We start from the raw sequence: 25,570 nt of genomic DNA, 5'->3' as shown, positions 1-25,570 counted from the left end.
AATTGGACAGTTTAGATGCAGGAAGAATGTTCCCGATGTTGGGGAAGTCCAGAACCAGGAGTCATAGTCGAAGGATAAGGGGTAAGCCATTTAGGACCGAGATGAGGAGAAATTTCTTCACTCAGAGAATTGTGAACCTGTGGAATTCTCTACCACAGAAAGTTGTTGAGACAAGTTCGTTAGATATATTCAAAAAGGAGTTAGATCTGGCCCTTACAGCTAAAGGGATCAAGGGGTATGGAGAGAAAGCAGGAATAGGGTACTGAAGTTGCATGATCAGCCATGATCATATTGAATTGTGGTGCAGGCTCGAAGGGCCGAATGGCCTGCTCCTGCACCTATTTTCTATGTTTCTATGCTCCAACTCACCATGAGCAACATTAGGGATATAGATCAAATAGTTTCCCTCTTCACGCACTTCCTGTTCAGAAGACATTACTTCCTGTTGTCACATTTTGTAACACTTTTCTGTCACTTATTGGTAAATGTCTGCATTTAGAACAGAAACTGCCTACATAAACTTGTGTGGTAACTGCTCCCTCACACTGCTTCAGTTTTGTTTCTCCCAGCTACTCAGCCTGTACTGCAGGGACACTTCTATGTCACAACCAACACCACTTCACTGCTTTTCAAATTGTGGTAAATGTTCCTGTTTAACTATAAAATCATATAAAATTAACATATTATGTAAAAATATGGACAGATTGGTTGACTTGTAAATAGCATTTGAACTATGTCTGTGTATGATGGCCCAATTTTCTCCTGCCATTTACCCATGCTTCACCTGAAGAATACATTTGGTTTTGATTCCCTTGGGGTAAATTTTTGTCTTCCCCACCTGGGCAATAATCAGCCAGAATCAATTGCCCATCTGTTGAAAAACCTACTCATTAAAATAATGGAAAGAAAATTGACCTCGACTCAAACAGGTTTTTTTGGGGAGGGGGGGGGGATAGTTCCAAATTTCAACTACCCTTTGTATGAAGAAGTGCTTCTTGATCCCACTAACAGATTACCATCCAGGTGAAGAGGATGAGGATGTCAATGGGGTGCCAATGTAGGTCAGCGAGCACAGAGGTGATGGGTGAACAGGACTTGGTGCGAGTTAGGATACGAACAGCAGAGTTTTGGATGAGCCTAAGTTTATGGAGGGTGGAAAATGGAAGTCCAAACAGGAGTGCGCTGGAATAGTTAAGTCTTGAGGTAATAAAGGCATAGATGATTGTTTCAGCAGCAGATGAGCTGAGGTAGGAGCAGAGTCAGGTGATGTTACGGAGGTGGAAGTAGGTGGTCTTATTGATGGTGCTGATATTTGTTCGGAAGCTCATCGCTGTGTCAAATCATCATCAAGGTTGCGAACAATCTGGTTCAGCAGCAGATAGTTGTTAGTGAGAAGGATGGAGTCAGTGGCTAGCGAATGGAGTTTGTGGCAGGGACAGAAGACAATGGCTTCGATCTTCCCAATATTTATTTGGAGAATATTTCTGCTCAACCAGTACTGGAGGTTGGACAAGCAGTCTGACAATTTAGATTCAATGGAAGGATCGAGAGAGTTAGCGATGCAATCCTAAAATGTATTACTGCCTTTAACTCTCTTGTAGCTGTCAGCTATTCTTTAAACAATATGGTATGTGCACCAATCTCATACTCGCAGTAGGGATCCATTGTGGTGCAGCTCTAAAACCAACTCACACACCCTTCAAACACAGCACCCGACAGAGATCTTAAAATCAGTGAATTTACCTGTATATGCAAATTTTCCTTTTGAATCACAGCCATTCCTGATTACACATTGAGTAACATATTATAAGTATGCTGATGAACATCAGGGATTTTTAACACAGGCGACTTACCAGTACAATGGGACAAATAGAAGACGGTGGTAAGATATGATCTTTCAGTGGTCCACAGTCACATTCAGGTTTCATGTGGGAAGCACACTTGTTGTGGAGCTGTAAAAAAAGATCATATTCAAGTGATGGTTGAATACTTGAAATCAACATAGTATTTGCTTGAGAATTAAAAATAAATAACACATAAACCTAGAAAGTAGTTTGCTATTTTAGCAGAGGTATTGACCAGGAGTTTCCTCAGAGTTGCTCCTGCTCCACCCTCATAACTTTGTCGGAACTGCAGTGCAAAGAAAGAAAGACTTATATTTATATAGCGCCTTTCAGCCCCTGGAGCTGAGTCCATGATCAGATCAGCCATGATTTTATTGAATGGCGGAGAAGGCTCAAGGGGTTGTATGACCTACTCCTGTTCCTATTTCTTATGTTCTTATATTTTTATGTTCACGACCATCGGACATCTCAAAGTGCTTTACAGCCAATTAAGCACTTTTAGAATGTGGTCACTGTTGTTATATAGGAAACCCAGCAGCCAATTTGCACACAGCAAGTTCCCACAAACAGCAATGTGATAATGACCAGAGAAACTGTTTTTGTTATGTTGGTTCAGAGATAAATATTAGCCAAGGACACCTGGGATTACTCCCCTGCTCTTCTTCAAAATAGTGCCATGGGATCTTTTACGTCCACCTGAGAGAGCAGACAGGGCCTTGGTTTAACGTCTCATCTGAACGACGGCACCTCCGACAGTGCAGCACTCCCTCAGCACTACACTGGAGTGTTAGGCTAGATTTTTGTGCTCAAGTCCCTGGAGTGGAACTTGAACCCAGAACCTTCTGATTCAGAGGCGAGCATGCAATGCACTGAGCCAGACTCCGTCCTCGGCCTCCTACATTGTTCCAATGAAGCTCAACACAAGCTTGAAGAACAGCACCTCATCTTTCGTTTAGGCACTTTACAGCCTTCTCGACTCAACATTGAGTTCAACAATTTCAGACCTTAACCTCCGCCCATATTTTAATCCCTTTCCTCCTTTTTTTAAACCTCCCCCCCATCCCTCACCCGGATCTTATGTATTTTTTCTCTCTCTCTCTGTTTCCCATGGCAGCTGGTAATTATTCCGCCATTCACATCCTATCTAGACTCATCTTTTTTTCTAACTTCTGCCATTACCATCTCAAGTCAGCCCATCATCCCTTTTGTCTCTCAAATCTCTCCTGTCTTCCATCCTATCACAGACCTTCCCTTTTGTTCTCCCCCCCCCCACCCCACACCCCCCCCCTTTCAGTGCTCCTTAAGAATCTGTTCATTTTGAACATTCGCCAGTTCTGACGAAGGGTCATCACTGAAACATTAACTCTACTTCCTCTCCACCGATGGCTGAGATTTCCAGCATTTTCTGTTTTTATTTCAGATTCCAGCATCGCAGTATTTTGCTTTAGTCGAGCCACAGCTGACCCTGTTTACATGTGTAAAGGTTTCCGCCACACTCAGGCAAAGTTCAAATGGTGGAGTGGGAGCAGCTCCAAGAAGATTCTGGGCCATTAACACCTTTAAATAGTTCACAAGAAATGTCATACATACATGTTGAGCACTCATATGCTAATGTTGCCAACATCAATCTCTGGGCTTTTGCCCTTGCTATTTCAACATGCCTTCGGGTCTTTCTCTGAGCAGCTCAAAATTGATATGCTGCTAATTGACCAGAACATGACTGACCAGCAAAGTACACTTAGAGCACCCTAGAAGTGATAACTTTAACAGACTTTAGAGAAGCATCAAAGGATCAGTTTGGTCACCTGCTTCCCACAGGCACTACTTATTCTTTCTTTTTAAGGAGTTTGGTTGTGAAAGTGTTATTTTGTTGAGGTGATTAAAGTAGAATAAAGAACATTGTCATTGCACACATTATGCAAAATTAACTTTTAATTAAAATTAATTTTCCCAGAGGTATCTGTTTGCACATTTTATATTCAATTTTTTATGCAGAAAGAGGTAAGGATTGGGAATACCAGAAGCCTTTTGTTAGGTAAAGCCAACTGTTCAACACTGTACTTGACCGTGTCTTAGTAGCTGAGAGGAAGTAATTAGAGAAGACTGGAGTAATTCTCCCTGTGAGCTTCCCTCAGCTTCCAAGGTGAGGTATAGACTAATAGAAAATAAAAGTAGAATACGAAGATAGAAAGAGCCAAGCCAGGAATACACACAGTCACAATAAGTGAAGACCAAGCGATTATTTAGAAGGGAGAGTCAGAAGATGGCTCAGAAGAACTGCAGCTGCGTAGGGGGAGAGTGTGGTGTGGTTGCGGGAGGTAGGAATTGGGCAGGAAATAGATGTGGGGTCGAAATACGGTATGCTGTTTTTGAGGCGGTGACACCGGCTGAGTGGAGATTTTAACGCCAGCCGATAATTCAGTTTTGCAGCCCAAAGAGGAGAGAGCAGTGCTAAAAGTGGCATTGCACACTCATCCTCGGGTGCCAACAGGGTGGGAGCTCAGGAGGCCGACACAATTTCTCGACAGCAGGCTGCCGGCATGCGAGGTTGAAAAACTGACAAAAAAAGTTTCCGAAAAATTAACTCGCCCACACTTCCCCACGGGTGCCATTAATACATAAATGCAGAAAAAATTAAAGAAAACAACTTACCGTGATCTCTGGATTCTAACACCCCGCGATCCTTGATGTCCTGACAACGTTTCCAGTCTGTACAAACGCCTGCCGGTAAGGACACCATACCAGCATCATCATAGGCAGTCCCTCGAAACGAGGATGACTTGCTTCCACGGCAAAAAAAAGGATGAGTTCACAAGTGTTTCGAAAGAATAACCCGAACTACATCCTCAAGGGTGGAAAATGCCTGTACGTGGATTTTTTTAATGTGTGGTGGCCAAGGCAGACCAGCCACCACACGGGCTTGACGGAGCTAGGTCTTGATCCAGTGGTAAGGATTACCCAAGACAACTGGAGACCTGCTCTGCTGCACGGACCTAGTGCACACACATATCGCAGTGTGAGCTGACCCGTGCTACTCCTGGGCCCCTGGGCCCCGATCACATCCCTCCACAGTCTCTCACAGTTCCTTCACCCCGATCTCATCACTCCTGCTGCACCTGCCCACGCGTCAATCACCGACTTGGACCTCGCTGACCTCACTCTTTGCTGCCGTTGCCCTCCTGCACCAGCTCACGCTGAATCTTGTAGTGGCATGCCTCCACGCTGCTCCCAGGCTGCCGCTCGCCACTTCTTTTATGGCCCCAACCTGCCGCTGATGGTCTCTCGCAGGTCGGGGACTCCACATTGCTCCCAGGCCGCCACTCGCCGCCACACCATACATACCTAATTTCACAAATGCGGCGCCAAGGAGAACTTGCACGCTCAATGATGTCACCATGTGGGTGGCGTTAGAGGGCGCAGCATTACCTCTTTGCGCCTCCACCAACGACCAACTCAATTTCTACAGAGGCATGGACGCTGCTCTCCGCAGATGGTAGGCCTTTGCCGCCCGTTAGCTGCCCAGCGCTGGTGTTAACGGGTGGCGTTATCAAGCGAATTTCAGCCCCGTAGAGTTTTAGGCACAAACGGAAAGCAATGAGGAGATGTTGAAAGGAAAATTTGCAAAATACGAAGCCTGGAGTACTATGCCAGAGCGAGAGGGAGGAAGGGTTCACTGGTTAGATAAGGTTTGACAGCAAAATAAATCATCATTTTTTAGTGCACTACACTTAGATCACTTCATTCACAAACCCCTCTCTTAATTGTCAAACCATATATTATGATGTGTAGGATTGCTTTTACTCGGCGTCGAGTAATGCATTATGGAACAAATAGGGTGAACAGTAGGCAGTTTTCAACAGATAGCGTGTATAACAATGGTGCCACACTTTGTTAGACATTAATCTAAGCAAGAAGCGATGGACTGCCTCGTGGTGAAAAATGCAATGGCGTGACTCAGATTTTTCCCCAGGACAACTAAGGCAGATGGGGAGGCAGATAGTTATACCTGTATCTCTCATTTTAAGAGCTTAAATATTCATTGTTGTGGAATTTTAAAATAGTGCAACGGTGAGTTGCTTCAAATTATTCATTGTCAAATAATATCAACGAACACAGTAATATTTGGAGTTGTTAAGAAAAATAGACCAAATTTACATTTATGTACTGTCTTTCGAAGTTTCAGGATGTCCCAAAGCACTTCATAGCCAATGAATTAATTTTGAAGCGTAGTCTCTATTGTTTGTTAGGCAAATAAGGCCCCCAATTTGCAGAGTCCCACAAACAGTAATGAGGTCAATCATCAGTTATTCTGTTTTTGGTGGTGTTGGTGTTGGCCAGGACACCAGGAGAACTGATACCACAGATTTTAATTTTTTTTACATCCACCTGACCAGGCAGATGGAGACTCAGTTTAACTTCTGATCTGAAAGACAGCATTTCTGCCAATGCAGCACTCCACTGAAGTGACTACATTATGTAGTGACTCTACTCAGACTAAGTGAAAACAAAAGTAGAATACGAAGATAGAAAGAACCAAGTCAGGAATGCACACAGTCACAAATAAGTGAAGACCAAGAGATTTCTTAGAAGGGAGAATAGGAAGATGGCCAAGAAGAAGCTGCAGCTGTTAATGCTGTTATCTCTTTTATAAGTTTCTTTATCTGGGATTTCTAATATATGATGGTACTTTTGAAAGAAAGACTTGCATTTTTTTATTTTTTGATCATCAGAATTTGGAAATTTAATGTTGGGGAAATGTGAACACTTTCCACTTTATGCATATTGTCTCTCCCTGAAGTTCCCAAATCAGACTAAAGTTCTATCAGATCCAACTTCAGAAGAGCAACCACTACTGCGCCAGTGTAGCATGTTTTCCTATTCCCCCACCAACTGCTCTTAGGCCTGTATGAATGACATTGCCAATTAGTGCCAGTTTAGTGTTGCAGGCCCTTGCACACTAGGAGCTGGATTGAGACTCATTTCAATGAGGGCCCTTCCAACCAACAGAGGAGACTTTTATCCCATCATCTAGATTAGATTTGAACCCAAGTCTCAGACGTGGAAAGATCGGTGTTTAACCCACTGTGCCATCTAGTTTCCTCACAGATGTGCATGTGTATAGTGCCTTATCATTTATCTGAGAAAGTCTCAAAGTGCTTCACATGAAATACTTTTAAAGTATAATTGTTATGTAGATAAATGTAGCAACGGATGTGTGCACAACAAGATACCACAAACTGCATTGGAATTATGAATCAGCTACTCTTTTTTTGATGGGCTTTAATTTCTTCCAGTTAAACATTGGTAAGACTGAAGCCATTGTCTTCGGCCCTGGAACAAATTTCATTTCCTCACCACCGATTCCATCCCAATCCTTCACCACTGTTTCAGATTGAACCAGACTGTTCATAATATCAATGTCCCTGAAAGGGAAATCATGCTTGACAAATCTTCTGGAATTTTTTGAGGATGTTTCCAGTAGAGTGGACAAGGGAGAACCAGTTGATGTGGTATATTTGGACTTTCAGAAGGCGTTCGACAAGGTCCCACACAAGAGATTGATGTGCAAAGTTAGAGCACATGGGATTGGGGGTAGTGTACTGACATGGATTGAGAACTGGTTGTCAGACAGGAAGCAAAGAGTAGGAGTAAATGGGTACTTTTCAGAATGGCAGGCAGTGACTACTGGGGTACCGCAAGGTTCTATGCTGGGGCCCCAGCTGTTTACACTGTACATTAATGATTTAGATGAGGGGATTAAATGTAGTATCTCCAAATTTGCGGATGACACTAAGTTGGGTGGCAGTGTGAGCTGCGAGGAGGATGCTGTGAGGCTGCAGAGCGACTTGGATAGGTTAGGTGAGTGGGCAAATGCATGGCAGATGAAGTATAATGTGGATAAATGTGAGGTTATCCACTTTGGTGGTAAAAACAGAGAGACAGACTATTATCTGAATGGTGACAGATTAGGAAAAGGGGAGGTGCAACGAGACCTGGGTGTCATGGTACATCAGTCATTGAAGGTTGGCATGCAGGTGCAGCAGGCGGTTAAGAAAGCAAATGGCATGTTGGCCTTCATAGCAAGGGGATTTGAGTACAGGGGCAGGGAGGTGTTGCTACAGTTGTACAGGGCATTGGTGAGGCCACACCTGGAGTATTGTGTACAGTTTTGGTCTCCTAACCTGAGGAAGGACATTCTTGCTATTGAGGGAGTGCAGCGAAGGTTCACCAGACTGATTCCTGGGATGGTGGGACTGACCTATCAAGAAAGACTGGATCAACTGGGCTTGTATTCACTGGAGTTCAGAAGAATGAGAGGGGACCTCATAGAAACATTTAAAATTCTGACGGGGTTAGACAGGTTAGATGCAGGAAGAATGTTCCCAATGTTGGGGAAGTCCAGAACCAGAGGTCACAGTCTAAGGATAAGGGGTAAGCCATTTAGGACCGAGATGCGGAGGAGCTTCTTCACCCAGAGAGTGGTGAACCTGTGGAATTCTCTACCACAGAAAGTTGTTGAGGCCAATTCACTAAATATATTCAAAAAGGAGTTAGATGAGGTCCTTACTACTAGGGGGATCAAGGGGTATGGCGAGAAAGCAGGAATGGGGTACTGAAGTTGAATGTTCAGCCATGAACTCATTGAATGGCGGTGCAGGCTAGAAGGGCCGAATGGCCTACTCCTGCACCTATTTTCTCTGTTTCTATGTTTCTACTCAACCATGAACTGAGCTTCTGACCCCATATCCTCTTCATCACAAAGACCACAAACTTCTATCTCCATTATATCACCTGCCTCCACCCCTACCTCATCCTATCTTTTGCTGAAACTTTCATCCATGCTTTTCTCACTTCCCAACTCAATTATTCTAATGTTCTACTGGCAGCTTCCTATTTTCTAAGCTCCATAAACTTGAACATATTCAAAACACCATTGCCTGTATCCTGTCCCTCACACCCATCACTGGCCATTGCTGATTTACATTTTCTCCTGGTTTTCTAACACCTCCAATTTAATAAAATCTCATTCTCATGTTGAAATCCTTTCATGGTCTTGTCCCTACTATCTCTGTAACCTTGTCCAGTCCTACAACGATCCCCAGAACTCTCCATCTGCATCTAGTGCATCTTCCCTTCCTTTACCCCACCATTAGTGGCTGTGCCTTCAGCCATCTAAAGTCCTATGCTCTGGAATTACCTTCTTAAAGCCCTCCATCTCTCTCTCCTCTAAGATCTGACTTAAAGCCCACCTTGTTGACCAAACTTTTGTCAGGGGTGCTTTAACAATCAGGGGAACAAGCAGCTGAACCCCAATTTAATGTGTCATCCAAAGAACAGCACCTCCAATTCCTTCACTGAGTGCCAACCTGGATACTGAGCTCAAATCTTGGGGCCAATTTTCCCCAGTATTTGCTCTTTTTTTTTGGAGTAGGCTGCTTTTTCTGGCCTAACTTAAAAATCCCCAGTTTCCCCATTCAATTTGCACCAGCTTAACTGACTTAGTTACGTTTTTTAAAGGTTTTTTTTGCTCAAAAGGGGGCGTTACCAACCACCTACGCCAGTTCTGGCCATTTAGGCAACTTTGGGCAGCTAATAGTTTCTCCATTGATACTTAGGCCAGCGTGTGTGGTCACTCGAGAAAACCCTTGCGGAGTGTTGAAGAAATCAGCGCAGGTAAGTACATCGGAGGCCATTTGGCCTGAGATAGGGGCGGGAAGCGGAGAGGACCTGGACCGGCATTCACTCGGGACCGGAGAGGCTTGGGGGGGTGGGGCGGGGTGATGGAGTGAGCGAACTGGTCGGCATCGGGCGGGGACCACACAGCGAGCGGCGGGAAGGCACCGGAGAGGCTGGTGGAGGGCGGGGGAGGGTACTCACCGCAATGGATCAGGAAGGCAACTCACTCAGAGCTTTGACATTAGCTTTGCCTTGTCGCTTCTCCCTGCACTGCTTCCAATGCTTGAATGTCCCTCTTGTTTCTTGGTGACTTCCCCCTCTGATTTGTATTATACGGTTTTGGCTCTGCAGTTCGGAGCGCTACTGCGCATGCATGGCCATTTTAGAAATGTCAGGAGAGTCACTTTTTTCCACCGCGCATGCGCAGAAGTCCCGGCAACTTATTTCAATGCAGACCGCAGGCTCCACCCCCTGACGTGACTGGCCATGCTGTGCGGCTGCAGGAGAGAGGCCAAACATCAGGGAAACTACAAAGTTTTTTTCCTGGCACATCTACTGACATAATGAAGTGGCACAACTCAGGCAAGTACACAAGGAATCGGGCTCGGTGAAAATTGAGCCCTTCGAGTGGGACTTAAACCCTGAAACCTCTGACTCAGAGGTCATTCTGATTTCAGTGCGCACATGCACACCAAAATTGTATATATATAAACCTCTACACTACCATGTTTAACTTTACTAAGCTAAGCATAGAAATAAAGCGATCTGGAAGTCAGAAAAATTGTTCACTGACCCAAACTATGCCATCTAATCACATACCCATTAAAGTTATGAAAATCCTTATTTCTCGACAAGCACTTCAATTCTAATACCTCAGATCCTTCGGTATTCTACCAATTCTTTTGAGTAATATAATTGTGCTAAGGCTGTCAAAGCAAGTCTCCAGTGTCAAGTACTGGATGAATAATTCTTTCTTGCAACTACATAATCCATGAAATGAACCTCAGATGAACAATTAAAGATCTGAAGACACTACACTGAGGAGTTGCTGTTCTACATTAGCATGCAATCTCAGATTAATTACATATTGTACATGATGCATAGTCCAATCCTACATAGGTTGAATTTTAAAAAGCCTCAACAGTTAATCTTGCTTTAGAGTTACAATATCTTACTCTATAGTTAAAAATTACCCTTTCAACTCTAAAGGAGGCACATTCAAATTTTAAACATTCTATAATTGCAATATTTGTTTTGAAAATGCTGTGAAATAAATAGCAGTTATCAAGATGGCACAGCATTTACGGGCACCAGCATCTAGATGCAGGTTCAATCCTCCATGATATCACATTCTTGATCTGAACTGTGTCACTGTAGACAGGCATTGGGTGGAGACCAGCTATTTCTCTGTTGGAACATCTTTACCCAAACACTCATGTGCACTTCCTAGTAGTTGGTCCAAAGCAGCATTGATGGAAGTTTAGAGGTGGCTTGCCCATTCATCTGGCTACCTGCACTTAGTGTGTGCTCTATAGCAATCAACAGTGGGCCTTCAGGTAGATATTACAGTTCACACAACAATCTTCTACATAATGTTATACTTACTGATTTCATCTACTTACTCAAACAAGTAAACATGCTATAAACAAGATACACAACACTTGTTGTTTATGAAACTTAAACCACCATGTATGCGAGATCTGTGAGACCTTGAGTTAATAGGTCAATGATCTGTTGTTTGTTTTTCAGTAACTTAAGTGTTGTCAGACTTATTTAATTTTTCCTTTACATTGAGCTCTCCACACCTCCACCCACCCCTCTCCCCCTCAAGGGGTATGGCGAGAAAGCAGGAATGGGGTACTGAAGTTGCATGTTCAGCCATGAACTCATTGAATGGCGGTGCAGCCTCGAAGGGCCGAATGGCCTACTCCTGCATCTATTTTCTATGTTTCTATGTTTCCCCCCACCACCAATGATTCAGCTGTTTAACCAGTGAGCACCATAGCCATATAGACTGAGAAGGTTCCAGATTCAGTCCCATTTTTGCTGAGTTAGCTGATCTCACTTAGGGAGCTAGTAACAGCGTTACAATTTTCCACCGTTCACCCTCTCCCCCCGGGGCTAGATGAGGAAAATCTGCCAGGGTTCCACACTTCTGATTGCTATTCAGTGACCCCTGCTGGAAATAAGCATGTATGGATGTGGTGCAAGGACAGGATCAGGCCCAGCTGTGATGCCCACACAGTTGAATCGCCTGCCAACTTTCAATAGCCAAGCTCAATTATAAATAATGGACACATGGACGAGCTATAGGAAGGCACTTAGCACCTGTGGAACTGTACCCAACAAGGAGTTAATATCTTCTGGAGAGGAGGATGAAAGGAGAGAAAATAAGCAGTAAAAGGAGGAAAGAACATTGCTTGATATTCTTGAAAATGAGAAACTTCTAGAAAGTCGTGTGTATAAAGTATATATTGGGCATTTTCTAACAGTTTTATAGCTTGGGAGGGAATTAAAAGGCTCAACTCTGAGAAAATCAGCAAACCCAACAAAAAAGATGTAAATTTTCTCTCTCTCACTCATTTTCACTTCTTTCCTCCCCACAACCCCATCCAACTATCTAAATATTTGAAAGTTAGCCCCTGCCAGCTCATCTATATTGTGGATAAGAAAACAATACAAAACAACCACCTTAAGCTTCAACAAAGTCTGCAGGTTACTAGGCAACAGAACGCACAGCCAATGAGATTGAAGCTGTACACTTCCTTTGTTGAAAGAGGTTTGGAGACAAGTCTCTGATTCTCACACCAGCAATCATCAGACCCAACTGGTCAGGAGAAACACTGTAATTTCTAATAATTAACACTTGTCTTTAGAGTAGTAAAATAATAATTTCAGCTAACATTACCTCACGTGAAAAATAAAATACATAAGAGGTCTGTAGTCAGAAAAACATAGACACTATAATTGGTTATTAAAAACAGCCTGTTTTTCTTAAATAACTCGGCTGAGGGAAATGGATTGTTTTAAACTGTGCATTAATTTCAAATTAAAAGCAGAGTCTGAAATCAAGTACCTAACCTCTGACTGGTACACAGAGATATTTATGCAGAGAAGTTCACTTACCACAGGTAACTTAGCAACAGGAAATTAAGACCCAAGTAGGGTTAATTTACCAAGGACGCCAAGGCCTCATTCTGGTGTCATTCAGTGGCACTGTAATCTCATACATTTGTCACGCTAATTCCCAACCCCAGTTGCGAGGCTACTTGTACGCTAATTAATGCTCACCAGGCGATACAACATTAAATGAATGCACCTCAATGAGCCATTGAAATTCAATGATAAATAGCAGCTCTGAAACTTGGCAGCGTGCAGGCTTAGCAATAAAATTATCAAATCCCTACATTTAAAAAACTGATGGACTTTGTGTGAAGTGTGTCTTGTTCTTTTGGGTATGGAAGAAATCCAATGCTAATTGCAGATTTAATAAACAGCAGGTTCTCAGTTTCTTCTCTCAATCCTGCCGTGCACTAAACTAACTTTGATTTTTATGAGTAATGAGCAAGCGCGCCAGTTATTTCCACTGGACCCCACTTCTGTTTCCACTTGGTAACGAGAACAGTAAATAATGTGCATTAAAAGAACTCAAACTGGCTGCATGCCCCTTCGTGCACCAGATGTTGTTTGGGAGAAATGATCGGCACACACTATAAAACAATGACGTGAGTTTTGTGTTACTGCAAGGCAGAAATAAACATTGTACTGTAAATATCACTAGCCTGACGCGCTTGCAGTTGATTAGTTCCATATCGGTTCCTCCTCAAAGCTGTTGTTACTGGGCTACATCCAGTAATCATATGATTCTAATACAGGGTTTAAGCATGACAGTTAGCACTCAGTAAAGGCCAATTATCAGCAACACAAAATGTGGAGAATTTAACTGATCGGACAGAGATTACAAATTAATAGTAAGCTTGCAGGCGGGGGAGAAGTTCCTTCACAACAACATTCATTTCCAAGGAAATGAATTTAAAACAAAATTCTGCAAAACTTTCATCATTACAAAATGGTTTTAAAATCTTTACCTGAGGTGTGGTAACATGATATTCTAATCTTTGTTGTGATATATGATGTGGAATCACTGAGCAGAAGCCATCTGCTTTCTCCACCAGGAAAGAAAATTCACAGGGGAACACTTCCCAAGTCACTTTCCCAGTTGCTGATTACAGATCAACACTGGCAGAGGTGAGAGGATACCTACTTTCTTCTCCTGGCCAAGAATGATGCACAATGGTCCAACAAAAATAAAGAAAATGCTTTTAAATAAGTAGGCTGGCCTTTCAGTCCAAGATGCTACTCTACAACTAGCCCAGTGCTTAGCCCTCCCTCCCCCTCCCCATTATATAACTCCCACTGCCTACAGGTAATTATTGAAAGACATTCCAACAAGCACAGCCAATATCTCAAAAAAAGAATATATGTAGATTTTAGGGGACTCCCAAAAATGTTCATAAAAAGAGAAAACAATGGACACTTTACACTGCATCTGTCCTGTGCTGACAATGGGGCCAAAATTGAAATATGTACAAGCACTGATAAGTAACATTTCTGAGCACAAAATTCCCCCATCCCACCTTCATAAAAAATAGGAATAAAAATTTACACCAAGAAAATCCCAGCGGTAACTTCACAGCATCATCACAATGAAAATAGCCCATTCCTCTCACTATGATGAATTAGAATAGGATTTTGAAGTGTTTAGATCTCATTTGGAGTATCATGCTCACTTCTGGACATCCTATCTGAGCAAAGATATAATTTCTGGAGTGAATTCAGTGGTAACACACCAGGATAATCTCTGGGATTATGGAACTTGGCTATGATGAGACAGGGTAAACATGGGACACTGTTAAGAAACATGAAGTTTAAAGAGTTTTGTAAATAATGAAAGAGACCGTGTAGGGAATTATCCAGAACAAGAGGACATAATCTTAAAATCTAGGATTAAGTCAGTTGAAAGTGAATCCAAGAAAATGTTTTCACACAAAGGGGCCAAAATTCACCGTCCCCGAAGGACAGCTACCTCGGAGTTTGGGCGGTTGACCAAAAAAATCGATCAGCCGCTGCGGTCGGGTACTTTTCCCTCCCCGACCTATATTCAGCTCGGGGAGGATTTCAGCGATGTAAAGGAAGGTGTCCAGCTGTGAGCTCTGCAATGTGCAGGCTGCTGGAAAGAGACTACCACAGCGAAATTCACGGAGGAAAAGGTAGGACTTTTCCTGGCAGTGCCCCAGCGAGGTTTTTGATGCGGTGCTCAAACGCGACACCGCTAGGGCTCTTTGGTCGGTAAAAAGTTTTATTACTTATTATTGTTTTTATTTCATTTTTCAGCATGCATCCGCAGTATTTATCTCTTGATATAGCTTTATTAATTATTAGTGTTTTTATTTCATTTTCCATGGTCTGCAGTATTTATTTTTTGATATAGTTTTATTAATTGTTTTGGCTCCATTAAGCCTGCTGAGTGTTGCTCCGAGGTTTGCACATACCCCTCCCTGTACTTTTGTAAACTTTCAGGTCTGACTCTTTAGTGAGCTACAGAGACCTGCTTGGCAGGGTTCACCCTGAGGATGGCAGGAGTGTTGGGAGGGCGACACCTGGTACACCTGCTCAGAAGCAGGGTGGAACGTAGGAGAAGGCGTCAGCGTCAACACCATGCAGACAGGCAGCAGGCAAGGGAGGCAGCAGCCATGATTTGTTCATTCTCCGCCAGACCAGTGTGCCCGCCGCGTCTTCACCAGCCCGAATCAGGATAGCGGTTGGCTGCTTGGGAAACAGGGATATCTCCTGTCCACTTGGCTGCTCACTCCTCTGCGGAACCCCAGGACAGCACCAGAGCAGGCCTACAATGATGCTCATTGTGCCACCAGGTGCATCATCAAGCAGTGCATAGGCATCCTTAAGTACAGGTTCCAGTGCCTACACCACTCTGGTGGCACCATACAGTACTCTCCTCAACGGGTCTCCATAATCGTCGTGGTCTGCTGCATGCTGCACAACCTGGCCATCATGAGAGGACATATATTAGCATGGATAGAGGATTGGCTAACTAACAGAAAACAGAGAGTCGGGATAAATGGGTCATTTTCCGGTTGGCAAACAGTGACTAGTGGGGTGCCGCAGGGATCGGTGCTGGGTCCTCAACTATTTACAATCTATATTAATGACTTGGATGAAGGGACTGAGTGTAATGTAGCCACATTTTCTGATGATACAAAGATGGGTGGGAAAGCAAATTGTGAGGAGATCACAAAAAATCTGCAAAGGGATATAGACAGGCTAAGCGAGTGGGCAAAAATTTGGCAGATGGAATATAATGTGGGAAAATGTGAGGTTATCACTAAAAGCAAATTATAATTTAAATGGAGAAAAATTGCAAAGTGCTGCAGTACAGAGAGACCTGGGGGTCCTTGTGCACGAAACACAAAAAGTTAGTATGCAGGTACAGCAAGTAACAGGAAGGCAAATGGAATGTTGGCCTTTATTGCAAAGGGGATAGAGTATAAAAGCAGAGAACTGTACAGGGTATTGGTGAGGCCACACCTGGAGTACTGTGTACAGTTTTGGTCTCTGTATTTAAGGATGGATATACTTTCATTGAAGGTTGTTCAGAGAACGTTAACTAGGTTGATTCCGGAGATGAGGGGGTTGACTTATGAAGATAGGTTAGGTAGATTGGGCCTATACACATTGGAGTTCAGAAGAATGAGAGGTGATCTTATTGAAATTTATAAGATCATGAGGGGGCTCGACAAGGTGGATCCAGAGAGGATATTTCTCCTCATAGGGGATACTAAAACTAGGGGACAGTGTCTTAGAATAAGGGGCCGTCCATTTAAAACTGAGATTAGAAGAAATTTCTTCCCTTAGAGGGTTGTAAATCTATGGAATTCTCTGTCCCAGAGAGCTGTGGAGGCTGGGTCATTGACTATATTTAATACAGAGATAGACAGATTTTTGAGCGATAAGGGAGTAAAGGGTTATGGGGAGCGGGCAGGGAAGTGGAGCGGAGTCCATGATCAGATCAGCCATGATCTTATTGAATGGTGGAGCAGGCTCGAGGGGCCAAATGGCCAATTCCTGCTCCTATTTCTTATGTTCTTATGACAGCCGCTGGAGGTCGAGCCAGCAGTACCACCTGAGGAGGAGGAGTAGCTGTCACTAGCGGGGCTGAAGTCTGGGCAGGATGGAGTGGCCACAGCTGTCAGCACTGGCATGTCACAACATCTCACCCCTTCAGTTACAGGGGGGAGCCACTGCAGACTCTACATTCATTTTAATTAGTTCCGCTGGGCCCAAGAGGGGGTGCCAGGCTGCCTGTTGACGACCTGGCCAAACCAGGGGACATAATTGTCAGACCGACGTAGTAGTCGGCCGACAAAAAAATTAGCATGGTGGCCGCGGCAGAGTGCCCTCCCTTTTAAGGGTGGCTGTGCCACCATTTCACAGAGAGTGTCGGGGGCACCAGCCGGTGGTGGGGCCACTCTCATGGGGTAATTTCAGGGATGGAGGAGGAGCGCAGAGATCTTGGAGGGTTGTTGGGCTGGAGGAGATTACAGAGATAGGGAGGGATGAGGGATTTGAATAAAAGAATACAATTTTAAAAATTGAAGTGTCACTTAACTGGGATGATGGGTAAAGGGGACTTGGTGTGAGTTAGGACACGTGCAGCAGACTTCAAAGATCCAAAGGCATTATTCTAAGAAAAGTAGGGAGTTGTCCCCACTGTCATTGCATCATTCCTCCCTCAACCTGTCATGTATCTTACATTATTATATATAACTGTATCCTAACATGCTATACATGACTGTAATAAGAGATGACCTGTAACCACCAGCATACCTTACCACCAGGGGTGCACTTGCAAGAGACAGGTATATCAGGACAGGTCTCAGGCAAGTGCTGCATTCCAGAGCTGTGAAATAAAGGTGCAGGTCCAGAGTGACCTTGACTTCACGATATGCCTCGTGTGAATCTGTACTGAGGGGACAGGACTTTACACAACCAAAATCACCAAAACAGTTTATCTGCTCATTCGGTCATTTGCTCTTTATGGCATTTTGCTGGGAGTAATTTTTTTTTCTGTTTGTTCTCCAGATGTGGGTGCCTGGTAAGGCTGCACCTTACTGTCTATCTCTATTTGTCTCAAGGTGGTGATAACTTGAACTTAATCTCTTTGAACCACTGCAATCCTTGGAGTGATGGTGCTCTCACAATGGTGTTAGTTAGCAACATCAGCATAACCCCAAAGCAGAAGGGACAGCAGAAGCAGTGCTGCAAAAAAGTCAATGCCGGGGCACTTAAGGACCCAGCTAAGAAAGCCCTATACAGTCAGTGCCTCACAGCTAACCTGGTGTGCATTGATGACCCCGAGACACAGAATGTCCACAGCGCTTGGTCTGCCCTCCAGGCCTCCATAACCAGTGCCTGCAAAGAGACGCTTGGTCACTCAACCAGGAAACACGAGGACTGATTTGATGAGAATGATCAGGAGATGCAAGAGCTAACAGATCGCAAGTGCAGGGCATTTCTGAGCCTTAAACAACCCAACTCGGGAGCAGCAAAGCAGCATTACAGACGGTTCAAGGCTGAGGTCCAACAAAAAACCCAGGACCTAAAGAACAGGTGGTGGATAGAGAAAGCACAGGAAATACAGCTGCTGACTGACAGCCATGATGTGCGAGGATTCTTCATCGCAGTCAAGGCCACCTACGGTCCAACCATCCAAGGTCCCACACCACTGCTGGCCAAGAACGGGGCAACACTCATCAAGGACACCGAGGCAGTCAGGGCCCGCTGGAAGGAGCACTTCGAAGATCTCCTCAATCGAGACTCTGCCTTTGACTCGAGTGTTTTTGACTCCGTCCCGCAGCATGCTACCCGCCACCACCTCAGTAAAACCCCAACACTGCACAAGGTAGAAAAAGCCATAAGACATCTTAAAAACAGCAAGGCTACAGGAGCGGATGGAATCCCTGTTGAGGCATTGAAGTATGGCGGAGAGGCACTGTTGGCGTGAATACATGACCTCATTTTTTTCATCTGGAGGGAGGAGAGCATGCCGGGAGATTTCAGAGATGCAGTGATCGTGACCATCTTTAAAAAATGGGACAAGTCCGACTGCGGCAATTACAGAGGAATCTCCCTGCTATCAGCCACTGGGAAAGTCGTCGCTAGAATCCTCCTCAATCGTCTTCTCCCTGTGGCCAAGGAGCTCCTCCCGGAATCACAGTGCGGATTTCATCCCCTACGGGGCACAATGGACATGATCTTTGAAGTGCGACATCTGCAGGAAAAATACAGGGAGCAGCGCCAGCCCCTATACATGGCCTTCTTCGACCTTACAAAGGCCTTTGACACTGTCAACCACCGTCCTCCTCCGTTTCGGATGCCCCCAAAGGTTTGTCACCATCCTCCGCCTGCTCCACGACGACATGCAGGCCGTGATCCTTACCAATGGATCCATTACAGACCCAATCCATGTCTGGACCGGGGTCAACAGGGCTGCGTGATCGCCCCAACCCTCTTCTCAATCCTCCTCGCTGCCATGTTCAACCTCACAGTCAACAAGCTCCCTGCTGGAGTGGAACTGAACTACATAATCAGTGGGAATCTGTTCAATCTTTGCCGTCTCCAGGCCAGGTCCAAGACCACCTCAAACTCTTTAGTCGAGCTGCAATACGCGGATGACGCCTGCGTCTGCACAGATACAGAGGCTGAACTCCAGGACATAGTCGACGTATTTACTGAGGCGTGCGAAAGCATGGGCCTTACACTAAACATCAGTAAGACAAAGATCCTCCACCAGCCTGTCCTTGCCGCACAGCACTGCCCCCCAGTCATCAAGATCCACGGCACAACCCTGGACAACATGGACCATTTCCCATACCTCGGGAACCTCTTATCAATAAGAGCAGACATTGACGACAAGATACAACACTGCCTCCAGTGCGCCAGTGCAGCCTTCAGCCGCCTGACGATAAGGGTGTTTGAAGGTCAGGCCCTCAAAACTGCCACCAAGCACATGGTCTGCAGGGCTGTAGTAACACCCGCCCTCCTGTATGGCTCAGAGACATGGACCATGTACAGTAGACACCTCAAGTCACTGGAGAAATACCACCAACTCTGTCTCCGCAAGATCCTACAAATCCCCTGGAAGGACAGATGCACCAACATCAGCGTCCTCGACCAGGTCAACATCCCCAGCATTGAAGCACTGACCACATTTGATCAGCTCCACTGGGCAGGCCACATTGTTCGCATGCCAGACACAAGGCTCCCAAAGCAAGTGCACTACTCGGAACTCCTTCACAGCAAACAAGCCAAAGATGGGCAGAGGAAACCTTACACGGACACCCTCAAAGCCTCCCTGATAAGGTGCAATATCCCCACTGACACCTGGGAATCCCTGGCCAAAGACCACCCTAAGTGGAGGAAGTGCATTCGGGAGGGCGCTGAGCACCTCGAGTCTCGTCGCTGAGAGCATGCAGAAATCAAGCGCGAGCAGTGGAAAGAGCATGCGGCAAACCAGTCCCACCCACCCCCTCCCTCAACGACTATCTGTCCCACCTATGACAGAGATTGTGGGTCTCGTATCAGACTGTTCAGCCATCTAGGAACTCATTTTAAGAGTGGAAGCAAGTCTTCCTCGATTCCGAGGGACTGCCTATGATGATGATGATGATGATGATGTTAGTTAGCAAATTCCAGGATTTTGTCCCAGCAATGACCAACAATGACGGTATATGTCCACGTCTGGATAATATGTGACTTGGAGGAGAATGTGAAGGTGATGCTCTTCCCATGATATTTGTGATCTTGTCCTTCTCAGTGGCAGAGATTGTATGGCCCGGAGGGGTTGTTGAAGAAGACTAAGGGCTAGATTTTAAATTTTTGTGCAGATCACCCAAAAATGAGCGTTATTTCTGGCGTGGGCGGTAAAAATGGGTTTTCAGATCGCCGGCTTGTCGCCCATTTTCAGAACCCCTAGTCTCCATTTTTAAAATTGGGCATTACCGCAAGTGATATGAAATGGGCGTTAGCATTAAATCTCTGACCTTCTGCCATAAAGTGTCGCCATCCTTAGCAACGGCATGGCAATGCTCGTTTCCCGCGATTCAGGAGGTTAAGGGTCATCATGACATGTACATAAGGGGAGACAGAGAGAGAGGGAGCGAAGAGGGAGTGAAGGCGTGTGTGGGTGTGGTGTGGCTGCTTTGGGAGGAAGGAGGGAGAGCTTTATAGCAAATTGAGCAAAAAAAATTAGCTGTTACCAGCCAGATATTTTCCCAAATTTGATGCCTATAATGGAGGAAGAGGAGGAGGTGACACAGCACACTGTGGAAACTGACCCTGGAGAGAGCAATGAGGTAGGAGAGGAGCACATTGGAGGCCGCAAAAGAGCCAGGGGCTTCTCCATTGAGACAAATGCCTCCCTCCTGCAGGAGGTCAAGTCACACTGGGGTGATTTGACACAGGGAGGGCGTGGGAAGCCCACCCCAAAGGCCTACCAGAAGATATGGGCCGAGATAGCAGAGGTGGTCTTGTCGGCGACCATCGAGGTGCGTGAGGGCAACCAGTGCTGCAAACGATGGAACGACCTTGTGGGATCCGCAAGAGTAAGTATTATATTTATTTACATGTACTTATATATTTATATAATTTGATTTGTAACAGTCATGAATGACTATCAGCAGATGTGAGGTGATTCACTTTTACTGGGAATATTGTGCTCAAAGCCTGCGGTCACGGTGCAGGTCTTTAGGTAAAGAATGATAATTATCATAATCATTATGATTACATCTGTTGGTTATATGTTGTATCAGTCTCTGTGGCAGAACCTCGCAATGATATCACGCAATGATCTCATGCCATGCCGTCCTGTTACCTTTTACAGAAGAAGCTATTGCCGATTGGGTCCGTGCAGAGGCGAACGGGTGAGGGGGCCACCAGTCATCAGCGACATCACTGAGATGGAGGAGTGGGTGCTCACACTCGTGGGGAAGCACTCCCGGACAGCCACGCAGGCAGCTGCAGACCCTGAAGTGAAGCGACGTGAGTAAAGAATACACCATTGCGTGATCTAAAGTCTATAGATGTCACACCCACTCATATCCGAACAATAATATATGATAGATGGTTTCTAAAATTGTCCAATAAATAATGCTGGCCTCATGAGAATCATTGCAATGCACAATGTGTTGATGGTCATGAAATGTGATGTCTGCGATAATTTTGCTGTGCATGTGCTGTGTGGAGCGCTGGACTCACTTTGTGACCCGAGCACCCCCTTCTCCTCTAATAAACTCATTTGTGTTTTGCAGCTCAGCCAACAGCGCGGCCCCAGGCAAGACCACAGAGGCCAAAAGGTGGGGGCTCGGGGCAGGACTTGCCGGACTATCCTACATCTGCTGCTGAGGAGCTGTGATTCTCGCCCGTCAATCCGCTGGATCTGTTCTCTACGGATGAGAGTGCGGACATTGAGGAATTTGCATCACCAGGGTCCAGAAGGCATTCCACTCCAAGGCCATCTAGTGGCTCCTCCGGCCATTTCCGCCTCCACTCTGAAGGTACTGGGCCCAAGCACCTCACCAAAGGGCACCCCATTTGTCCCCAGGAAGGTGCCCGCGGAGATCTCGTGGATGCGGCAGATCTGGTCCATGAGCGCCAGATGAGAGCAGAGATATGGTAAAATTGTCCAGGAGAACTGTAGACATAGGTGACCAGATCCTCAATGCATTGGGGGCATATCCCATCAGCTGGCCAGCATCTCTGGCACCATGATGGAGTACATTCCGCGAATGGCGGAGGCCCTGGAGGCGATAGCCAGGAACACTGCTGGCACAGGCCTTCCAGTGGTCCCGGAGTGCGGCACTCCACCCCTAGGTTCCGCATCCCCACTGCCAATGACAGATGAGAGGCAGGACTAATATCCTGCTTCTGGATCCAAGAATGTTCCCACCTCGGCACCCCCCGCTCCCGTACCTGTGCAATCACCAGCTCTGCCTTCATCCCCCCCAATGAGGCACCGCCTGAGGAGCTCCTCGGCCAGGCAGTGTGGAGCGAGGAGGGGAAAGGGTAGAGGTGGGGAGAAGATGGGGAGGGGCGAAGGAAAGTGAAGTGCATGTCCACAGGTGATGGCTTTGGTATATCTCCATCTGGGTATATGCAATTTGTTGTAATATATGGGGGGAGGGGGCCACCCTCCTGCTTAGCATTTGTATTCTGTGTTGCTGGACATGTTGACCAGTTGATTGATGTCAATGGTTGAAAAAGTGGGGTGGGGGTGGGCTGTTTTTGCCCGTGATACTTATGATTTCAGACCAATGGTTGTATTAAATGTTTTTTATTCAGCATAACCTTGTTGCGCATTGTCTCAAATAGCTAGACTGTTACACACTGGTGATTCCTTAACAATGAAAGGGTATAATTAAACTTAATTTGAATCAACTTAAACTTTAACTGGCACCAAGGTTGTGCCCACCATTGATGTCTGAACTGCACACACAAAGCAGTGTGTCAGCTTTGTCAATTACAGCCATGTTCTTGCAGGCAAATTGCTCATTTATGAGCTCCTGACGTAAGAGTCTTGCAGCCATGTAGCTACCACGGGCCCTTTCCTGCGGTCTGGAGGGGGGGCGTAGGCATGGTTGCATAGTCAGCCTGATTGTCTGGCCCGAGGTCAGCATCCAGCCCCTTGTCCTCCTCTTCCTCTCTCTCCTGAGGTGGACCATCAGTCCCTTCTGGCAATTCTTGTCCCCTCCTGATAGCCAGGTTGTGCAGCATTGAGCACACAACCACGAATTTAGACACTTGCTCAGGGATGTATTGTAGCTCCCCTCCTTCGTGCTCCAGGTATCTAAAGCGCTGCTTAAGCACACTAATTGTTAATTGTTTTCTGGACCACATTGCATGTGGCTCTGTGGCTCTCGTTGTATCGCTTCTCGGCCAGAAATGGGTGTCACGCAGGGGGGTTATCAGCCAGGTGGCTAGGCCATATCGGTCGTCACCAAGCATCCAGCATTGTCCTTGTGGCTGACTGCTAAACATGTCAGGGATAGCGCTCTCACGCAGGATGTGAGCCTCATCGAAGCTGCCTGGACATTTGGCATTCGCTGCCATTATTATCTGGTTGTGGCTGACAACTAGTTGGACCTTCAGGGAGTGAAATCCTTTTCTGTTGCGAAAAACCTCTGGGTCCTGAGAAGGTGCCCGCATGGCAATGTGAGTACACTGTATTGCTCCCTGCACCCTGGGGAACTTAACAATACGGTAGAATGGTAGAATGCTCCAGGCCTGTCAGTCTGAGCCTCCGAGGTCACGGGGAAGCTGATAAAGCCCATCCTATGCACGTGTACAGGGCCTCCGTGACCTGTGTGGCAGCGATGTGTGACATGGTGAGACAGAGGGGAAATGTCAACCGGAGAGGCCCGACAGGAACCGGATGTGTAGAACGACAGTGCTGTGGTGACCTTGACCTCGATGGACAGTGATGTCCTGAAGGTGATGGCAGGCTGCAGATCTGTCCTGATGAGCTGGCATATTTCACTGATCGCCACTTTGTGCCTCCGAAGGCAGGTGTTCCCTGACACGTTGAGGTAAGACCGCTTCTCCCCGTAAGTGCGGGGTGTGTATGGTCTGAACCTCCTCCTCAGTCTGGCATGTCTTAGATTGGGCACATAATGCTGTGCATTAGATGTTGTGCCATTTGCACTCTGCAGCATCTGCATAGTAATCAATGCAGGCTGAGAAATGGCTGGCCCCATTCCAATAAAAGTATAATGCTGATTGTTCAGAAGCAATAATTTCAACACTAAACGACACCTACAGTAAAACCCAATCGTCCACAGTCTGAAAAGATGTCTGTTCAGATGGTCACTTCACCTGAGAAGAACTCCAGAGTCAATACCAACTCCCGCAAAGTTGAAGCAGCCTTTTCAATGAAGCGACCTGCGATTTGAAAAATGGCACCCACACCGCTGTGATTAGTTCAAAACAGTTCAACTTTTTCAGAGCGATGTTTTGGGCGAGCGATATTGTGGGCGAGATGTGTGCGAGATGGTGAAAGTGACGCTGGGCAATATACTGGGCGTAGTTTCGGCAAATTTGATCTTTACGACAAAAAAAAAGTGGACGGTCGGTATTATTGAATCTCGGCATTAATTACATGCTGAAAGTAACAATGGCCGATATTATGGGCATTGGTTTTGCCCCTTCTGATGATTCTGCCCAAAAAAAGCTGGCGGGCGGTATTATCTTTTCCAGGCGTTACGTACATGGCGAAAATAACGCTCGGCAATAAGTGTCCGAAAACTGGGCATCAGTTTCCATTTTGTGGCTAAATGGGCGATATCTGGGCGTTACACCTCTTTTCAGCATTAAAATGGACGTTAAGTGGGTGTTATGCATGCAAAATAGTGGACAATCTAGCCCTAGGAGTTAATGCAGTGCATCCTTTAGTTAGTGCATACTTCAGCTAGTATGTAGGTTTTGAGTTCAGTGGCCAGAGCATTGATCAAACAGACTGCTTTCTCCCGGATGGTGTTGAGCTCTGTGTGTTTGTTGCAGCTTCACCGATTCAGGCATCTGGTGAGAATTTTATTGCACTCCTGACGAGACCCTTGAGGCAATGAGGGGTCAGGAGGTGAGTTACTCATCGCAGAATACCCAGCTTTTGTAGATACAACATTGAAATGGCTAGTCCAGATAAGCTTCTTGCCAATGCGACCCCCAGGATGTTGATGGTGAGGGACTTGGGATGATAGTGGCAATGAAGGTGGGGGAGGGGTTTGAGCCGCTTCTTGTTGAAGATGGTCATTGTCTAACTCTTACATGGTGCAAATAATAACAAGGCTGGATGCTGTCCATCTATTGCCACACGTTGTCATGGGCTGCACCATTAGCAGAGAGTTATGAATAGAGCTGAACATTGTAAAACCATGAGGGGACGAAATTGGTCGCCCACCCATTTCTCGGCGGTATGCCAG

General features: G+C 45.7%; 1 protein-coding gene across 3 annotated transcripts in view; it reads right to left on the bottom strand.

The window, feature by feature from the left end:
• Positions 1–25,570, bottom strand: part of dgkb (diacylglycerol kinase, beta) — a 1,139,682-nt gene that overhangs the window by 841,961 nt on the left and 272,151 nt on the right. For all 3 annotated transcript variants that reach the window (XM_070881012.1, XM_070881013.1, XM_070881014.1), the window contains exon 10: positions 1,854–1,952. In XM_070881012.1, the coding sequence (XP_070737113.1) occupies positions 1,854–1,952 (99 nt within the window). The remainder of the gene's footprint in view (positions 1–1,853; positions 1,953–25,570) is intronic.

Source organism: Pristiophorus japonicus, chromosome 5 (assembly GCF_044704955.1).
Source record: "Pristiophorus japonicus isolate sPriJap1 chromosome 5, sPriJap1.hap1, whole genome shotgun sequence".
Taxonomy (NCBI): domain Eukaryota; kingdom Metazoa; phylum Chordata; class Chondrichthyes; family Pristiophoridae; genus Pristiophorus; species Pristiophorus japonicus.
This window is presented reverse-complemented; position numbering and strand designations above follow the sequence as displayed.